The sequence below is a fragment of the Talpa europaea genome (assembly GCF_964194135.1).
Source record: "Talpa europaea genome assembly, chromosome: 7".
Taxonomy (NCBI): domain Eukaryota; kingdom Metazoa; phylum Chordata; class Mammalia; order Eulipotyphla; family Talpidae; genus Talpa; species Talpa europaea.
In genome coordinates this window covers 95,978,246-95,999,078 of record NC_140074.1, presented here as the reverse complement: position 1 = coordinate 95,999,078, position 20,833 = coordinate 95,978,246, and the positions used below count along the sequence as shown (strand labels likewise).

General features: G+C 40.5%; 1 protein-coding gene across 2 annotated transcripts in view; it reads right to left on the bottom strand.

Annotated features, from left to right (window-relative positions):
* Window positions 1-19,578, bottom strand: part of MYOCD (myocardin) — a gene marked incomplete at both ends in the record, with an annotated part of 76,123 nt that extends 56,545 nt beyond the window's left edge. For both annotated transcript variants that reach the window (XM_084238391.1, XM_084238392.1), the window contains one exon: window positions 19,524-19,578. In XM_084238391.1, coding sequence (XP_084094517.1) covers window positions 19,524-19,578 — 55 coding nt within the window. The remainder of the gene's footprint in view (window positions 1-19,523) is intronic.
* Between the last annotated feature and the right edge of the window lie 1,255 nt (window positions 19,579-20,833).

Here is a 20,833-nt window from a genome sequence, read left to right as displayed (position 1 = left end):
AAGAAATAAAAACTGAGGAAAAGAGAAAAGATGAAGGAAAAAAGGAATTAAGAAGGGAAGGGAAGAGGGAAAACAGAAAGGAGAAAAGAGGCAGGTGGAAGAAAGGAGAAAGAAAAGTTAAAAAAAAAAAGAAGCAAAACTTAATTTTCCATAGAAGAGTTGCTGTAAGAATCTGGCTCTGTGCTCAACTGTCTAAATAAATTGGAAGCAGCAAACAGGAGACTGGGATAATTTATGTGAGCTATCTATCTGCTCTAATCAGTAGAGCCACCATCCATTCATATTTCAGTGACAGGCCTAACTGAAGCCCAGAATTCTCTCCTTTGCCACTTCAGGTGGAGAAGGCTGTCGTTTCCTACATACTGGGTGCAGAAGACTTTCCAAGAGTACCAGCAATATTATCATCCCCAAACAACAACACGAATCATCTTAGTGCTTCCTAACTCTTTGACAATTATTAGTTCTGGTTTACTATCTAGAGTATTACATGGGCCCATGAACTTTTTTATCATGCAAATAATCGCAATAAAGTAGCTGAAATTTGTGTGCTAAGCTTCTATTTGGTCCATTCAAATAAGTCATCATTGCTAAGAGCATCATCCCCAGTCATTACTTCTCTCATGTTACCATGGATACACTGCCTTCTTAACGTCTTCCTATTATTCATATCTGATTTATTTTCTCTTCTACTCTTCACTCAACTATTTTTTTGCTCAATCCCTCCATTTTTCTTAAGCAATGTCCCATAGTCTTGCTGATTTTGTAGCCTCTGCGCAGCCTACATGTTTTAACCCTACATGTCTTTCTCTGGATTATAAGTTAATTTGTATTTAAACTTGAAGTAAATAATTTATGCTTATTATTTAATAAATCATCTTTTTGGGAAGAGGAGAAACAGAAAAATTAAAGATGTGCACTCGCTGTACCAGCCAGATAGCATCATCACAAAGTCAGCTTTCCCCCTTTTTTCACATGTTCCATAAATTCTACTCCCTCTAGGAACGGCTGTGCCATAGCTATGTGGGAAGGTGAAAATAACTGCCCAGATTTTAACAAGTGAACCTAAATGTCTTCTTTCAATGATATTTCAAAATAATAATACAATCATTTTATCTCTCTGGGATCCGACCTCCATATCCAAAAAGGGAAGGACTAAGTTAGAATTAGGTGTTGTCAAGCCTTTTTTAAAAAATACATGAAATATTTTTAAAGCTGAAGTTTTACATGGAAGGAAAAAACAACAGCACAGGAGTGAGCAAAAACAGCAGAACCTCTCCTGAAATGTCAAAGCCCTGTGGAGTAGAGTTTGAAAATGATTGGATTGGATAGCTCCTAAGCCCCTTCCAAATTAAAATACATTATTTTTGTGATTTGTATATATATATATTTGTATATGGTATTGCTTAAGAATGGAGTGATCTTATCCATTTGTATATGGTATTGCTTAAGAATGGAGCGAGGGGTGGAGTGGGTATGGAGCCATTGCACTGAGAGAGCCCTGTTCTCCCATCTTGGTCCACTGAACCTTCCTAGGGGAAGGTGAATCCTTGAGAACACAGCAAATCTTTCTGATTCCATCAGAGGACTGAGCTCAGGTCCCTTAGCAACAGCAGCAGAGGAAAGCATCCTTTCACATTAACAGATGGTGGTGGGCTTATACTACTTCTGCAGCAACTTCTTAGAATGAACTCTTGGCTTCTACTAGAATCTCCTACATTTTGCCTAGCAACAAGCACCCCACGATTACAAGGAAAAAGTAGTCATTCTCCCAGACCCACACATACTACTTGTGCTCTCATTGCTCTCTACCTTTTTTATGTCCTGCCTATAGAAATGCTGTGTCTAAATGGAAATCATTTTTATAGTTTGAATTTTGGATGGCTACATACCAAAGTCCAGAATTTGTAGGAAAACAAAATGAACTTTATTTTAAAAAATAATCTGCATCTGTATTTAATTTCTGCTTTGTGCACAGGCCAAGTACTCATGTGTAGTGATGAGAAGATCTGTGTCTGCCACAGCCTATCAGTGGGCGGTCCCTTACCGTCACACAAGGGTTCAGGAGACCAGATCCTGTTCCTTCCATGAAATAGCTATGTGACCCTGGTCATGATCCTTCACCTCTCTAGGCTTCAGTTCCCTCTTTCATGAAACAATAAAAAAAGAACTATGACTTCAGAGGCTCCTTGGAGTGCTAACATTTCATGACACTTGGCTTTGATTTTGACTAGGGTTTTTATATATCTTCAAATTCAGATCTCTCAGATTTTTCTTCATTTCTGCAGTTTCCCTCTTGAGCTCACTCACTATCTTATAGCAGTCCTTAGAATTATGTCCACAATGCAGAAAATGAGTGTGAGACTGCACAGCAGAACTCTACCAAGGGTTCTGAAGAGTCAGGCGTGATGTGTCAGGATCTCAGGTGATCCCCTGGTGGAACTGTGAACTAAAATCATACTTTTATGAATACTACAGAAAACTTTAGCATCACCAGGCCAATCTGGTGATCATTTATTTTATTCATTTATATGTCATTTCAGCCTCTCAGTAACAATTCCTTGCTCTTTGCTGAGGCATGAGGGTGATACAAAGCAATCAGAGGCATGAATAATCTAATGGTGAAGAGAAGACATACACACTTGAGTTAGATAAATAAAGTGTTAGGCAACACACCATTAAAGAATGCATATAAATAGAAGGCAACCAAGGGTAGAAGAACTGGACCTTTATATTTTCAAGTGAGAACCATCTGAGTAAGATGGTTGATAAAGGCCATTCTTGAGCTAGGGGAGAACATACATGAGAACTTGAATGTCATAGAATAAACATGGTACATCCTGGGCAGGGCTGACTCCATGAGCCTGTGACTTGTGGCACCATCTCAAATTTTAATCATTTTTGAACAAAGATGCTTACTTGTCATTTTGTATTAGGCCCCCCAAAATATGTAGTATTCCTAGAATATTGCCTTATTCCAGAAAAGGGATCCTATAGTGATGTGGCATGAGATACTACTGGGAAAAGAAGTGGCGATTCACCCACAGAAGTCCTTAAATGCTACTCTGAAGTATTCAGCTGTATGGTATAGGAAGAGGGCAGTACCAGCATTCTTTGAGCAGCTGGATAATACGGTAACTCTCAGATTTTAGGGTGACTCATTGCATGCTAAAATGAATGGGGGAGGTAGGGCTGGTTTGGACTCATGGACCAGGCAAGAAAGTTACTTGGGCATAGTGGAAATGGAGAGGAAGGGAAAGACTTGAGAAAGAAGCAAAAAGAATGAATAACTATGTTTTGATAATAAATTAAGGAAAACTGGAGGGGAGAGAGAAGGGAGAATCAAGAAAGGCAAGTCAAATCTTTAATTAGACTTTTGCAAAAAAATATATAAAGCTCTGTTATTATGAGTGTTGATAGTAAAACTGGTAAATCTGCCAGGGACCTTTGAGGTGATGTTTTCAACTGGGAACGTCATGGTAAGGTGAGTAAGCTAACATCACTCATTCATTCAACATTTATTGATCACCTACTGTATGTCTGGACACTGAAGATATAGTTGTGAATAAAGCTGTCATGGGCTCTGCCAATGAAAATTTTATAGTCTACGGAGAGACAAAGATGTCAAACAAATAATTAGTGGTGGGGATATCACGAAGGAGGAACTGCATATAGTTTAGAAATTACAGAAGGCTTTTCTGGCCTTTTCTCCCAGGAAAGTTAAATATATAAATGGACTTGTTAAGCCCATACTACATAATATACATTCCTCCAATTCCACTCAACAACAGCTTGTGTGTATGTGTGTCTATGTGGAAGTAATTTTCATTTCCCAAATGAATGCATAGAAGACCTGGCATGTCTAAATGAGAGAATGACAACAAAGTTATGGAAGAGGGAGGTAGAAAAGAAGAGAAGTTAGTAATACCTGTCTTTAATCTCTTCGGAATGACTTTCTAATGGGTTTAGAAGGAAGCACCTTGCTTATCTGCTATGGATATGGCTCTCTCCCTGATCTCCATTCTCCCCCAAGGATGGGCATCACTCAGTCATACAGAGCTTTTCCTCATAAACTGGAAATGACAGTAGGAAAGAGCAAACTCAGTAGCTCTCAGAGGTGGACATTTTCAACCACGGGAGCAAGGAAAACAATAAAGCAGGCTGATAATCACAGAGAAAAATGGGCATGGATGAGAGCCAGGGGAAGTAGTCCAAAGGGGTTCAAACCCTCCATTCTAGCTTATTTTCCTCCAAGGCCCAACCACATTCCTGTGGCTGAATTCCTAAGACACCCTAGTATCTTTATAATGAGTGTTCTTTTTTTGCATAAGCTTATTCAAGACTTCTAATATTTGACTATTGTTTGCAAACAGAGGTTCCTTAGTGACTAGTGTTAAAGACAACCTCAGTGGTGGTGGAAAGTTACCACCACAGGCAAGCAAAGCTCTGAGACCTATTTTTAAACCCTATCCTGCTTGTTAAATACTCCAAGGTTCTATAAAGGTGGCAGAAAAATACACACCAAAGCATGACATTGGCAGACTAGAAACTGGGTTAAGCAAGTCATGGAAAGCATCTTAGATGGCTGTTAGGTTTGCATCTTTATACAGTGCCAGATAAAGACCACAAGTCCCGGATATAACAGAACATCAGCTAACTGAAGCTTCTTCCTTCAGAAAGCAGTAGCACCTGTCCATAATTGAGTCTTTGACCTTTTCCTTTTTGTTGAATCCTACCCTGGGCCTAGCTGGGTCCCTTCCAGAGCTGAAGGCTAGTATTTGCAACATATATCATAGATTTAAGTCTCCTTCTCACCCAATGAGTGGCCTACCTACTCCCTTCTCTCCTCTACCTGGTATTATCTGACTCTGGGACATAGCTGTCTTTCACATGTGCTTCCCTGTGGTACATAGGCCTCAAACTTTGTGGTAAGGAGGAGACAGGGGTGTTGGTATGAAGCTGGGAAAAATGTGGCCTGATAGGCCACTCTGTCAGTGCTGTTCTTGCCCCAGCCTCGGCCATGTTTCCCAAACAAGGTTGAGAGTCAGGAATTATTTTTGGGTGTCTTTCTGTTGCTTGGGCACATGCTGCTCCTGTGTTCTGATTCCAGGTACCAATAATAACTGTTCCCTGGTCAAACATTTCCTTGTGTGCTGAGGCATGGCCAAGTGGCTGCAGTGACCAAGAATGACGTAGGCCTGACTGTCCACTCATCTACTGCTGGAAACATCTAGAAAACCGTGACCGTCATGATCAGACCACTGAGGTGGCCCTCTGTGCTCTGGAAGAGAAAGTGAGGCTGGGGTGCTGGTGAGCAGATGAGCAAGCATGCATGGGAGAGGCTGAACCAGGCACACACTATGCTTTCTTAATCCTGTGGGATGCCCCAACCCTACTTTGTTGAAGGACATTGAAAGACATTCATTCAGGCCAGCTTCTTAACAATGGGAGTATATGGAGGGTAAAGAGCAGGGGGCTAGTCAAATCTCAAGAGCCCAAACTCAGCATCACCCTTTAGTTATTTCAATGATCCAGCTTCACACACGGTCTAAAGTTGTTTTAGCAAGATGTCTGTTCACACAAACACTGCGAAGCTTTTCTTTCCCTAAGCACCACGCTCTCAGTTTGTCAAAACATTTGAAGAAGACTAATTCATGCCTCAAAAGGAATTCTCTCTAACTCACAAAGCTGCCAGGTTTGTGAACTTAAGACTTATGTTACACTATCTCAAGACACTAGAGAAATGAGGAACGCAGACCTCAAGTGGAAATGCCATGGGGCTTACCATGTCACTAAGAGGGCAGAACACACAATTTGCATGCGCTCTGGAAGGACTGGATGAGAGAGGCAGATGGCTTGTCAGCCCTGGCCAGTTTAGGTGCCCGTGAGAAGCAGTACACAGGGTGGTAGTTGAAAACATGGGCTCTGAAGCTGGGGGTTCCTGAGCTTGAATTTTAGCTGTTTTTTCCCCTAGGTATGGGATCTTGTAAAATTTCCTTAATAGCTGAGTGCTTCAGCTTCTTCATCTATGAATTTGGGGAGTGTGGGGAACCACAATACCTCCCTGTGGGATAGTTGTGAGGATAAAATCAGTGAGTATGTTACAGTATTAGAGCAATGCCCAGCAAATAGTGGGCAGCAGATAATTCTTGGGGTGCTCTAGTGGGGTTGTAGTGAATCTACCCAGGCTCCTGCCTCCTCCTTCCCCTACCCCACAGGAGGACAGGCAAGCAGCAGGACACACTTTCACCAGAATCACCCCACTAGCATAGCTGTTCTGCTGCAGGGAATTTTTACTTCCATCACAAACAGGTCCCTGAAGTACAGAACAGAAACTCAGCAACTGACATAAACAATTTCAAACAATAATTTCAGAAGACAAATTGTTCCATTTGGGCATCAAGATTCCTCTTAGAGGCTTTCCCCAATTGTTTATGTATTCCATGGCGCTGAGCCACAAGTGAATTAGGCAGACAGCGTGCGCACGCCCTGGGGTGGCAGGAGGGGCTATGGGGGAAGAACCTGCCTTTTGACCTGCTTTCTTTGAAAGCTATTTTGGGGGAGGTCTTGCGAAAGGGGGCTCATATTTATGCCTTCTGTGTCCGTCTGCCCGTTACTCCTCTGCTTACAGATAAACAATGCTCACTGCTAACTGATGCAAGGTTACCCCTATTGATTATAGACTATATTGTAGACACTGTATAGGTAATCAAAGTAAAGAATATAGGAATTTAAGAATATTAGAAAAGTGAAATACTGGAAAAATTGCTCATAGTCTCACCACCCAGAGATAATCACTTTGGGAATGATCCCTGTCAGGGTTTTTTTCTATGCTTTAACACTTTTGCTATTGTTGTGGTGTATTTTAATTCCTAACTTGTTTAGTTTAAACCTTTAAAAGTATTTTCTTGATATAGAAAACCTAAATAAGAGACCAGGAAAAAAACCTAATTATAATAAAGTAAAAATAAAAATCAACAAGCAACTATAAACCACAGACACACTGCAGGGGGCGCGGGGAGAAGGGAGTAGGATCAAAACAAGGGGGTGGGAATTGTATGGGGACTATAACCAAGATGAAAATGCATACATTGTGCAAAGATGAAAAATGATGTAAAAAATGTATAAAATAAAAAATAAAAATAAGTAAAATAATAAAAGCATTTTCTTTAAAAAAATAAAAACAACTGCTGCGGGTCAAGAAATGATATATGTAATGTATTAACATTTCTCCCTCTCTTCTCTCTCTGTGTTTGGGGAAGGTGCTAAACTTAAAGTTATCTCCTAATATTTTGTGCCATGCAAGAGATTTCAAATATATAGTCACTATAACTTCAGTATTCAGATCCTCTAGAGCCTCATTTGAATTTTTGATTACTTGATTAGACCTACAGAAATACTTTTTTCATTACTATTATGATGTTGTCAATTTCTTCCTGTATTTTGGACATATTTAAAAATTCCACAGATGCCAACATATTCTTGTTTTAAAATATTCAAATAGTAAAAGAAAAGATACAGTCTTGCTCTCCTCCCACTCCTGGGTATCATTGTGAAGAGTTTGACTTATATTCCTGAAGGTTTTAGTCTGTGTGTAATTAGGTATAAATAACGTTTTTTAAAAAGGTGAATGTATGTATGTTGTCTGTTTGTTTCATAATCTGCCTTTAAAAAAGTTAACTGTACGTATTGGAGATCTTTTGCAGCCAAATTATATAGAATTTTATCATTTCCACTTTCTTTTGCATTGTATTTTATTGCATTTCTAGTGTGAACCTACCATTATTCAATTAATTATATCTCTCTTGATGGATGTTTGCTATCTCCATCTTTTGATTATTAACAATGATGCAATGAAAACCCCTGTACAAAGAAATACTTCTTTAGACTGGATGACTTGAAGTATCTTGGTTGATGGTGAGGCTTATTTAACATTCAACACAGACTGTAGATTGTGTCCTTTGAGACTTTATAGATGCACTCAGCAACAGAATGTGTGCCTTATCTCCATATTGTCCATTATTGGATGTTATCAGTATTTTTGCTACTCTGATGTTTAAAAAAAATGGTGTCTTGCTCTTACATTTCCATTTTCTGTGTGTGTGTGTAATCTGAATATATTTTATGCATTTGTTGACTGTTTTTCCCCCTTGAATTCCTTCTTTTTTAAAATTTTTTTAAAGATTTATTTATTTATTTATGCAAGCACTGGGTACAGTCAGAAGCACAGGAGGGTGAGAGAATTCACCAGAGTCAGAACGGAGAACAGAGCAAGCAGACTGACGAAGTACATTGCTGAGGGGAGCAGCGGGGGCTGCAGGAGAGGTCTGCGCCATGTGGGACCCTCACCCAGTGGCCGGGGATCGAACAGGCGCTGCAGAGGCTGCGGGCAGCTTTGCAGCCCAGAGCTCAATCGCTGTGCCACGGGGGAGGCCCTGAATTCCTTCTTTTTAGGTTGTATGCTTTTAATTTTCTTCATAGAAATCCCCTTTACACCTTTGTTGGCATACACATTTCAAGAATTTTCTTTCAATCTACTCATTGATTTTTAGATTTCCTTTGGTCATTTTTTTCCATGTCATATTTTATATGTTTTGCCATTTTTATTTCTATTCTGACCTTGGTGACATGCTGGGTAGGTTTGTTCTACTCCAAGACTATAAGATTGCTCTCCTCTGTTTCTTCTAATATTTTTTTCCTTAATTCTTTATTCCATATGAAATTTATTTTAAGATGTGTTATAAAATAACTGAGTTCATTTTTCCCAAATAATTTATTTTCCCAACAAACTTTCACCACATATTTTATTGCTGATTTGAACAGCATTATCACTAGAGATTAATAATTAGAGATTAAAATCATACAAACACATAAATATATGTGTGTGCACACACAATTCTGATCTACTGATAGTACTTATCTGTTTTACTACTGACAGTAAGTACTAAACTTTTTAAAAAATTTTTCAGTTCTATTGAGGTATAACTGACAAAATTGCTAATTTATAAAATCGATCAAAATTCCATATAAAGAATACAGGAAAATATTAACATTAGAAGAAAAGAGGAGAGTAATTGTATATACTTAAAGTGTGCAACATGATGATATGATGTTTGTATACACTGTGAAAGGATACTGAACACTGAGATAATTAACACACCCATCAACTCATATATTTACCTTTCTTTTTGGCTGAGAACACAAGATCTAGCATCAAATTTCAATTATAAAACCCAATGTTATCAATTATAGTATTTGTGCTACACATTAGATTCTCAGACTCTATTCATCTTATTACTGAAAGTTTGTACAATTATAAGTTTGTACAATTATAATTGAAAGTATGTACACTTAACTGACCTCTTCCTATTCCCCCCAACCCTACTCATTGGCAACCACCATTCTACTGTCTGTTACTAGATATTTTTTATATCTATCTGTTTTGTGTCTAAGGGTAAGCTTATTGTTGCTGGTTTTCAAACACTTCTTGAATTTTTATCAAATAAATTGAAATTTTAATAGTCATGTTTCATAAAAAGTCATGGGATTTTAAGTAGATGGAATGTGTAAATTACAGGTTAATTCATACCAGAAATAAGTTTCTTGACAAGTCATTTTTTCAGGAAGTCAAAAGCAATAATGACAACTGGGTATATCCTTGGAGTTGTAATCCTGAAGAGGTGTGTGTATGGGGTGGAGGTGCTAAGAAGGAGCTTTAGGCTATAATAGAGATGGTCATCTCTATTACAAGAGGTGCTAAGAAGGAGCTTTAGGCTGTAATAGAGATGGTCATCATGACTCAATGGAATAAATGAGATCACCAGTTATTAGCTGTTACTCTAAGTTTAACACATTTGTGCTTCAGTTTCTTCACCCATAAAGTGAGGATAATCATGCCTGTCTCATAGGGCAATGCAAATGTATATTAAAAGTATCATGGACAGGGCCTCCCCTGGTGGCGCAGCGGTTGAGTGTTGGGCTGTGAAGCTGCCCGCAGCCTCTGCAGTGCCGGTTCGATCCTTGGCCGCAGGCGAGGGTTCCGCATGGCTAGACAGACCTCTCCTGCCACACCCGCTGCTCCCCTCAGCAGTGTATTTCATCGGTCTGCCTCTTCTGTTCCCCACTCTGTCTCTGGTGAATTCTCACACCCTCCCGCGCTTCTGACTGTACCCAGTGCTTGTATAAATAAATAAATAAATCTTAAAAAAAAAAAAAGGTATCAGACAATAGGTTCACAACTCCTAGCCTTCTTCTCTTCTTTGATGAGACATCAGTCATATTTGATAACGGGTATTCCCTAAATAGCGTATCACACGCAAGTTTGCAAAGGTGTCATGTAAATATGACTAGATATATGACTCCTTTTCCTTCTTATTCTCCAACTCAAAAGGTGTGACAAGCTCATTGAACACCAGTTAATGCTAGATAAATACCCAATCTGAGTTAGTTCTATTGTAGAGAAAAGGATTCATAGGCACATGGAAATAGAACTAGCTCGGTACATGGTAAGTGCTCCTGAAATATTGGTTAGTTACCATGGTGGATCGTAAAGATTCATAATTACTACTTCCACATTCAGATATTTACTCTAAACAATGAGTATCCCACAAAATGATCTGGAGGAAGAATAAGGCTATATGCATAAAGATGTTCATAGTAGTATTATTTATAATATAAAAATTATAATTGCCTTAATTTTCTAATACAAGTAAGTAGGAAGGGTTTAGTAAATTATTATATACTCACTTGGTTGAACAGGATATAGTCTTGAAAACAAAAATTATGTTGTTATGTAGCAACTTGAAAACTACTTATACTATTATACTGATTGATAGAAACATATGCTTACACCTTGACTCTGGCTTTGTGCAAACATTTGCGCAAATATCCGGACAAAAACAGGAAGGTAACACAAAAGAATAAAAAGTTTAAAGTACTGAGGAGATTATTGTTCAATGTTAAATATAATTTTCTGGATTTAGTCTTTTTTTGAGCTTCATCGCCCTATCTGGAGCTCGAGTCTGAAAAAGTTCCATGTAGAACTTTGCCTCAGGCTGAGAAAACAACCCAACCAATCATGAGTACAAGATGGAATGATTTCATGAAGGCAGAGTGTTTCCAGAAATAGGAAAGGCAGAACAGCTTATAAGGTATTTTCCAGTTATTTCACCTTATCTATGAGAAAGGGATAGTCCCTGGACCCACTTTACTATATTTCATGAGAAAGAACTGATGACTTGCTGCCTCTGATGACTATGTACCACTTAAGAGGGGAAAAAACACAGGTTGAGTTGGAAAGCTTACTTATGTACATGGTAATTCAAATTGGGGTGCCAGGCATGAGGCACTAGCAAGACATAGAAATTATTTGAGAGGCTGTGTATTCATTCATCATTGCTACGCAAGAAGTGGTGGCTAATTTCTTGTAAATGAGGGAATCGAATAAATACTTTTACAATATTACAATGGCTTGATTCATTTTGAACTCTACTACTTTTCTAGTGATCTAAGGTGACAGAGCAGATCAACTGTCAATTGAAGTGACTGAAATGTTAAGAGAAGTACTCCAATGGTATCTACGGAGAAATGGAAGAATTCATCTCCTCTCAACCAACAGAAGAAAAGAAACAAATTATCTGGATATATGATTTGCAAATATTTTTTTCTATTCATTAGGATGCTTTTCATTATAATGATAGTTTTTTTTCCCTTTTTTTACTGTGCAGAACTTTTTTAGTTTGTTGTAGTCCTATTTGTTTATTTATGCTTTTGTTTCCCTTGCCACTATCCGAAGAATAAAAAAGCACTAATTAGAAAAGACATACACACTTCCATTTTCATTGCAGCACTATTTATAATAGCCAAGATATGGAAACAACCTAAGTGTCCAATGACAAAGTGTGGGTAAAGAAGATGTACACAATGGAAAGCTACTCAACTATAAAAGCAGATGAAATCACCATTTGCAACGAGGATGGAACTTGAGGGATTATGCTAAGAGAAATGTTTAGGAAGACAAATGCCAGATGATATTAGTCTTGTGTGGAATACAAAGTAACAAAGCAGAGGAACAGGTACAACAAAACCAAAACAACTCACGAATTCTTACTGCAGAACTGAGGTAACCAGAGGAGGAATGGAGGGCAATAATGAGTGGAGGGGGTTCAATGGACTATGGTGGAAGGTTGGTACCTTGGTAAAGGGTATGGTGTGGGAGAAACATTTGAAGAGGTATGAACCTGCTAAAGTTGAAAATCTCAGACTAAAATCTTAAGGATGCAAAAAACTATTATTTGGCTAATGGTCAGTGTTTTTTAAAAAAAATTCTATTTATATCCGTCAAGATCTTTCAACTACTCCATGTTTTTCTCTTATGTAGTTCACATGCAACCAAGTCAAGCAATTCCTTCCCATATGGGGCATAAGGACTTCCTTCGGCAAAAGAAATTCTCAATATCTTACCAAGGTCTTTCCCTCATGAATCATTTTACCAATATGGAAACAGAGGCCCAATGAGCAGAACTGATTTTCCCAAGGTCGTGGAAGAAGAGAGTGGGCTTGATGGGCTCCCACTGTCACTCTGTCCACAGGAGACCAGAAATGAGAGTGAGAGGGCAGATACCTGTGAAATGCACCTTCTGGCTCCTTCTCCCCAATCTGGCAGAGATGCAAGAGCGCTGGTCACCATCTGCTAGGTGACCATGAGTTCTCGCTAATAAAATGAAAATAAAGAAGTTGAAATAGCACTTTATGTCCCTTCATCTCCTCTTCAGGTCTGGCTTTTTTGAAGTACGGACAATTCAACTCTGGCTTTCAGAACTTCTGATTCTATCCTGCACTTCTGTTATTCTTCCTATTAGATTAGGACCCATTCAAGTTAGCTCAATCCCATTTGACAAAATCTTACTGTGTCTATCATATACTGCAGCAGATAAAAAACCAATATTATTCTTTCTGGTCTTAAAATAAATGTACTTTTTAAGAGGCACTAGATATCCAAAACTGATTAATCATAATCCTTGATCCATGTCATACTTATCACACTATCAATACTGACCTGCAAATAAACACTGTTTAATTAATTTAATACACATGCTAGTAACCACTGCCCATGGTAAAAATACCAATTTTTTTTCTCCACCCTTCTGTCTTCATTCTGTTTCTCCCACTCTAGAAGTAACTACTGTTTTGAATTCTGAATTTCTAACAAAAGGGAATGCATGAATTTTGTATTTATATTCATGCATCCCCTTTGTTGTTCTAGTTTCAATACGCATGCCTAAAATATATATAAAAAACATATATTGCTTCCACTTTCGCTATTTCTGAATAATCTTTGGAGGAAGAATGAACTGTATTCATTTAACATGCATTTAATGGTGACTTCTCTATGCCAATTGCTGTTCTAGGTGCTGGGGGATAAAGCACCTAGTGAAAATAAAATTTCCTGCCCTCATGAACAAATGCCAAACAAATAGCCGAGTGAAATTTTCAATATGAACAATAATGATAAGAGCTCTGGGTAAAAGCAAGGCAAGGAAGGTGTGGGAACAGGGGAAGACAGAGCTCCATCAGGGACGGTCACATGGGACAGGCATAACTCTGATAAGGCTGACCCGAGGGCCAGTGACAGTCTCAAGCAAGTGACCCCAGGCAGACCTCAAATCTTCCTTTGATTTTAAAAAAAGATTTTAAATTCCCACCTAATAATTAAAATGCATTTATCTCTTAAGTTCCAGCTAATTGTGATCTCTTGAGGACTGTGGTCAGCCTTGAGGACCTGAGATGTGTCTTTTCTGCTTCCCGGTAATATTCTCAGTTCCTCCATTGTGAGGGAAACTTGGAAGAAACACTTGTTGAATAATGAATTCCTAGATATTTAACTCTCATAGAGCATTTTCCAGGTTGCCAGGGAGCTCCTTGAAGACATGGCTATACTATAGCAGGTATCCTTGGGGGGTAGAGTTGGTTTCTGACACCAATAAATAACAGAGGTTTGAGGAATGGAAGTGGGGAGCTGGCATGTAAGCAGACACCCAGGAAGGACAGCCACCATATTCTTACGCGTGTGGTGGGGAAGACAGGCACACCAACATATAGAGATTAGCTTCATTAAGCAAACCATCCAATTTATATGTTGAATTAATGGGATGATAGTATTTGGAGAGGTGGCCTTTGGGAAGCAGGTTTAGATGGGGCAATGAGGGTGGGGCCCTGAAGCCAGTCTTAGTCCTCTTATGAGAATGGATACCAGGCAGCCTCTGGAAATCTCTCTCCACCCTCCACCCATGTGAGGACATAGCTAGAAGGCAGCCATCTACAAGCCATGAAGGGAGCTCTCACCAGAACCTGACCATGCTGGACTTCTGACTCTGGGACCTACAGTCTCCAGAACTATGAGAAAATGAATTTTTGTTTTCCACACTGTCTCTGGCATTTTGTTATTGCAGCCTGAGCAGACTAAGACCAGTGGCATATGGGAATGAAGACTGCAGATGAAACTGTGGCTAATCAGTTGACATTAACAACATAGGGAGATTATCCTGGATAAGCTCAGCGGAATCACACAATTCCTTAAAAGTGGAAGACAGAGCAGAAGAGTATAAGTTAGGGAGAGTTTGGAAGATGCTATACTGCTGCCTCTGAAGATGGCAGGAGAGGTCAGGAGCCAAGGGATTTGGAGCCTCTAGAATCCAGAAATGACAAGGAAATGGACTCCCCTTTAGGGTCTCTAGAAAGAACATAGCCCTGCTAACATCTTGATTTTAGTTTAGTGAGTCCCCATTAAGGCCTCTAACCACTATGACTCTAACATCATAATTTGTGTCGCTTTAAAACACTAAATTTGTGGTAGTTTGCTATAACTGCAATAGGAAACTAATGCCATAGCCGAGAAAGGAATTAGTGGCTGTCAGCAAAGGAAGGAAGAATAAGTTCAGCCATGAACAGTTTGTACGGTTGCCCAGAGTGAGAACTGGCCTATAGCTTCCTCCTATTCTGACTGTGAAGACTATATGCTTCATAAAAGTGTTGCCATGACATTTTTGAACTGCTGTATTCTCAGAGACCAGACATACAATGGTCAATAAGTACTCCTTGAATGGATGACTGAATAATTCACATCTACCATCTTCATCATTCACACAATATTCTAATAAAATCATTTCAATGACTTCATAGTAAAAATTCCTGAAAGACTTTGATGGAGTAAGGTTGAAAATTTAAAAATTATCCTATTGGTTACTTCAATAGCAAGACAGATTTGGGGAATAATTAGGATATTTATGCTCTGGCCAGCTTCACATCCAACATCTTCACTTGTTTAAAAAGCTGTCAATGAAATTTTGGGAACGAGATTGAGCATATGAAGTCATTGAAATGAGAATACAACAGTTCAAAGATGTCATGGCAACACTTTTATGAAGCATATAGTCTTCACAATTTTATAAAAATACTCTGAGCCACTCACTTGGAAAATAGCAAATCTTAGGACTAAAAGTAACTTCAAAGATGAACCAGATGATCTATTTTGTAACTGACAGAAATAACATCTAAAGAGGTCATTAAATTGTGTGTATAAATACATATGTTGATAATTAATTTAAATGATTACGTAATTTAATATTATAATGTTATGGCAAAGCCACTCTCCTGACTTAAAGTACTTGTCCTAGACTATAAAACTAAATAATGGTGAAGGTAGAGAGCCTAAGTTTCACTTAAACTCATGGTGGAAATTTCTTCGATAGTGCCCATTATGGTATAACTTCTGAGATCAACCACTAAGTCCATTCTCCTCAAACATAGGAGATAAAATTCAATTCCAGAGGTGTGATCTAGCTTAACAGAAACCAGATACTGTAGGTTACATGAAAGGCAGAGGATAGAGAAAGAACAGAGGATGACCTTCTGAGATGGCCCTTGCTTTCTCTGGAAGGACAGCCAGATGCAGATTCTAAAGGTCTATCACTAGACACTGCTGGGATAGCAGAACTGGGGTGTTTCACTACTGTACATTTAACTGAGTCCAGTCACTGCTTCTTCAGCTTGCCCTGTATGGCCTTGGCTTCTATCAGCTGCCATCCAAGTCCTGGAGCCTCTGTACTGGAGCACCACCTTATCCTGTGACGTCAGATCATGCTCAAGACACCCCCTCCACATTCTGAGTCTCCACTTTCATGCCTGGAATGCATGTGCTGCATTTGGGGACGTCTATGGCACTCATTATGTCAAAAATTTAATGGGATTGGTTAACAGAGGGTGTTGATGAAACACATCTCAGATTGTAGGTAGGGATGTCTGATATAGCACAGAACGCCAAGATTGTTTTGGAATTCAGATAAAAGTATGCTCTCAATATTGCAAAATGCTCAAAAAGCATTGTTTATCTAAAATTCAAATTTAACTGGGTTTCCTGGATGTTCTTTGCAAAATCCAACAACTCTACATTTGTGGGGCAATGGAGGCAAGGTCATGGCTGGTACCAGAGTCTGGATGGTTTGAATGGGAAGAGCAGAAAAAGAAAGAAACACAAGAAATATAATAATTCTATAGAAGTGATATCCATACCTCTTTTGCTCTCCTTTTGATCTTTTGTGCATGGTGTGGGTGTGTGTCCTTGTGTTATACATGACACAGGATTATGATATTAAGGAAACTCATTGATAGTGACATATGACAGATATTGATAAAACAACAGTGAGAAGATTAAATGCAGGCAAATTGGTTCGTAACCAATCAGTAATGCTAATTAATGCATATATGTAAACTGCCAATCATTGATGTCCAATTGCTGTACAGCCCATTCACAGTTCTGCCACTTCTCATAATTTATGCATTTTCAGAGAACCATAAAATGTTACCAAAGGCTTGAGAAATCACCTAGGCCAACCTTGACATTTGCAGATAGAGTAACTCACACTCAGAGGAGGAAGTGATAAACACAGGATTATGCTGCTAAAGAATATTAATAACAGGGCAGTCATTTTTGAGGACATTTTCTAAATACTCTACTTGTATTATCACATTTAATCCTCACCACAACCCTTTAATCATCTTCATTATTCAAATGAGGCAAATTGAGGCAGAAAGAATCATGGAATTTATCTCAGGTTCAAGGTCACACAGGTAGTAAGTGGGGTATCTGCTAAAAACCCAACTAGTTTGCCTCCAGACTCCCGCTTTCAACCATGAAACCTTGTGGCTTCTCAGATAAGATGAGCTTCTAGCACCAACCATGTTCATACAAGTAAACCTTCATGGTTTGTAGTTAATAAGAAGGCCACTGACATGCAGCTTGTGGAGAGCGGTCGGATGCCGTTGCATACGTGCCAGCTTCAGAGTTGTGGCCGTTTTCTCCCCACTTATAAACACATCCTACAGCACAGTGGGTCTTGTTATAATCAGAGAACTATTTATAGCTTCATTAAACTTTTTGAAACAGTTTCAACAAAATATGCAACACCATGGTCTACTATTCTAAGCAAACATTAACAGTGAAATAAATAGAAAGCATTTTATGAGTTTACATTTTCAGTAACTCATGAAAGAAAAGAGAGCAAAACAAAGGAGAGAGGGGCTACCTTCCTTACCCACTGTTAGCCACAAAATAAGCCCAGTTCTCCCAGGAAGAGGCAGCCCTCTTGTGAGCACACTGCCAGCCATTGCACCATTGCAGCCATAGGAGTCATCATATTCAGGAAAAACCAGCACCACCCTCCATGTTACATTCCCTTAGTTTTACATTTTGGTTTTTCTTCCCTATCTTTGAGGAGATTATTGATCCTTTGCATCTCAGATGACCAAACCGTTTTGTTCATTTCCAGACTCTAGCTTCGCTCTTTATCAAAGGTGGAGGATTAAGCATGCCTGTGTCTGCCTTGATATCATGCTTTCCCAAAGTCACCCTTCCTGTGACACAAAAGCCTATCCAAGTTTAAAAAGGGGAAGAAAAAGTAAAGCAGGTAACAAAATTCTCAGAGGTGAGACCTACAGGGCCTACCTGGGGGACACCAGGGTTGCACCACCCCGTCCCACTAAAGCAGGACTTAGGAGCAGTGAGCCTTTGCCAGCCACCCTCCCCTGCCCTTTAGCTGAGGGAAGGATTTGTTTGATAAGTCTGTTTTGCAATTCTACTATCAAGAACCTCACCAAATCCTTTTAGAAATAAACCAGTTCCTTCCCTAACCCAGCCCCCTCCCCAAAGAACTGAGGGGGTACTTTTGAAATAAATGCAGCTTCTCGCAAAACAAATCTACATCCTCTCTTCTTCAGAAAGGTGGCAGTGTTGCCTTGCGGTTTTGACCACATCACAAACAGCGGTGGCAGCGATGTTTCTAGGGGATTAACAGACCAACTACCTCACTTCACCATGGACAGTAAAAGACCATCTACTGCTGAACCCTGTGGTGAGCAGACTCGCCCCAGCGCTCCAGGGCACTGAGTCTTGAGCTCTTGAGTTTTCATCTCAATTCAACAGTCCAGAGACTAAGAAAATCTCCAAATGACTTCACGGACACCTAAAAGCCAGCAGCATCTAAGGAAGTCACAGGTGCCCCTCATTTTGCGACGGCCACTCTTCTCATTTTTGAAACTCATTACCCAGTGCCACACGGAGTGGTCCAGTCAAAAGGGCTAAGGGACGCTTTGTAAACTGGGTCAGTCTTCTAATACCATTCACGTCAGCGTGCTCATAAAGTAACCCGTCTTCTGAGTAGAGGTTCCACCATTTATTGAGCACTTGTTACCACTGTTATCAAATTAATACTCCACACCAAGCTACTAAGAAAGCACTCGAGAAGGCCAGCGTCTCCTGGTACTCGTGGACACCCACACATCGCTATTTTCCACAGGCACATCTACCAGCTCTTCCACTCACCTTCACTCAGCGTCCCTTGAGAAGTTTTCTCTATGCACCACTAACACAGAAATTTGGGGGAAAAGTCTCCATTTATAAATATCAGATGGTTTGGGAAAAAATATTTGTGGCACTGGGCTTTATTTTTTTTTTTCTACAGTGATGTCATTTTAAATACTTGGTGTGCTCCAAATTTGCTATTTTTACTTTCCCCAAGTGACTTTTTTGGGAAATACATTTGTTTGGATTAGCTACATTTTAAGTGACCCTGTATCTAATACACAGCATCAGGTTCATCTTCTCAGCAATTAGAACTGAGATATTATGCAGTTCCCAAACTTGAAATCCCTTATTTAAACTTTTTCGAAAGTTGTTCCTTTCCGATAAACCACTCCAAAACTTCTATTCACAGATACAGAGAAAAAAATAAAAGATAAAGATAGGCCTATTCATAAACAAAACCACATTCAACAACTCAAAGCATTGAAAAAACGGAAGACGTTTAAGGCCCCCAAAGTCAAAGAAAATTCTTCACTTCCAAAATGTGCTTTTGGGGACCAGAGTTGAAGTAGCCACGGCAGGCTTTGAAACATTTATTGGAAAGCAGTGTAGAGTTGAGACGTGCAGAAGAGGAAAGTTTAAGAAGGAATGCTAAATGCCTTAGCCCTACCTGATCTGAATTTGCTCCTAATCAGCAAAGAATGCTCAGACCCCAGAAGTGTCATGTTGAATCTCAGTGAGCCGCTGGTCCCTTTGCGAGACGCCCCCCGTTTTCCACCAGGATCAGGCTCCCGGGAGCCCAGCTGACCGCAGCTAACAACCCAGAATTCATCAAACTCGCCGCGAGCTCCCCTGGGTAGGAGTACAGTGGCAGCCAGTGGCCGAAATCAGTGTGCCCAGAAAAGTGGCGGCTCCCCCCTCGCTGCGCGAGGCTAGTTAACTCTTAGCCGGCGGGACCCTCCTCCTCTGAGTTTGGCCAGGAGCAGCGGCATCCCAGGCGTTCTCGGCTGATGTCATAGGCTGCCCGCGCTCGTGGAGGATCACCACCATGCCTTTATGAAGGTCCCAAGTTTGCTATCTGATACTTTTTTACTACTGACAGGAGCTCAGCCAATCAGGAGCGACGAGCCGGAACCTGGACTCGGAGCAGCTGCAGGCGTCTCGGGAGCCGGGTCTTAACTCTTTGCAGCGGGCTGCACCCGCGCGGAGGCGCGGAGGCGCGGGGGGCGGGAGGCAGGGTCCGGCTCGGGCACCGGCTCGCGGCAGAGGGCAGGAGCCAGGAGGAAAGAAAGGACTGCAAAGCGCCCACGCTTGCTGGAGCGGCGCCGCGGCGGGCGGCGGCGCGGGAGATCCCGGGGCGTGGGCTCGGGTACGAGCCGCCGGGGCTTCCCCGGCCGCCGCGCGGCTGCTGCCCGGGAGGCAGGACGCGGCGAGAATCTCCAGCCCCCGAGACAGGACGCGTGCGCTGGCGGGGCGGCAAGCTGGGTAATTTTTGCAGATAAGCGCTACACCTGGAAGATAAACGAGGCTTCCAACGGACCAGGGTCCCCACATTTTTCTCATTTGAGCGGCCCAGGGCACAGCAGAGACTAGAATACATGTCGCAGCTCCACTATCAGACTTGTATACACGTCCACGGAGAAAATGAAGTCTTCCCTTTTCTGGGAAATGCTCTTTTTGGATAAACCTGACTTGGTGTGTCTGGAGATACAGCTGGGACACAGTGCATTTCCCCCGGAGAGAAACACAGGAGTTGAATGCCCTGTGGGGCTCTAAACAAGGTGGGAGGGTCTCTGGGGCTGGGGGATGTCAGAGCTAGGCTGGGGCTCAGCTTGGCAAGGGGCAAAGGCTTTTCCTAGGAGTAAGTCCCCCTTAGGGGAGAATCCATTCTAAATCTAACATGGAGTTATTCCACATCCAGAATGTGCCAGGTGGTTCGGCCTTATCTATAAAGCAAAGGCTCAAGAAGCTTGTTTAATA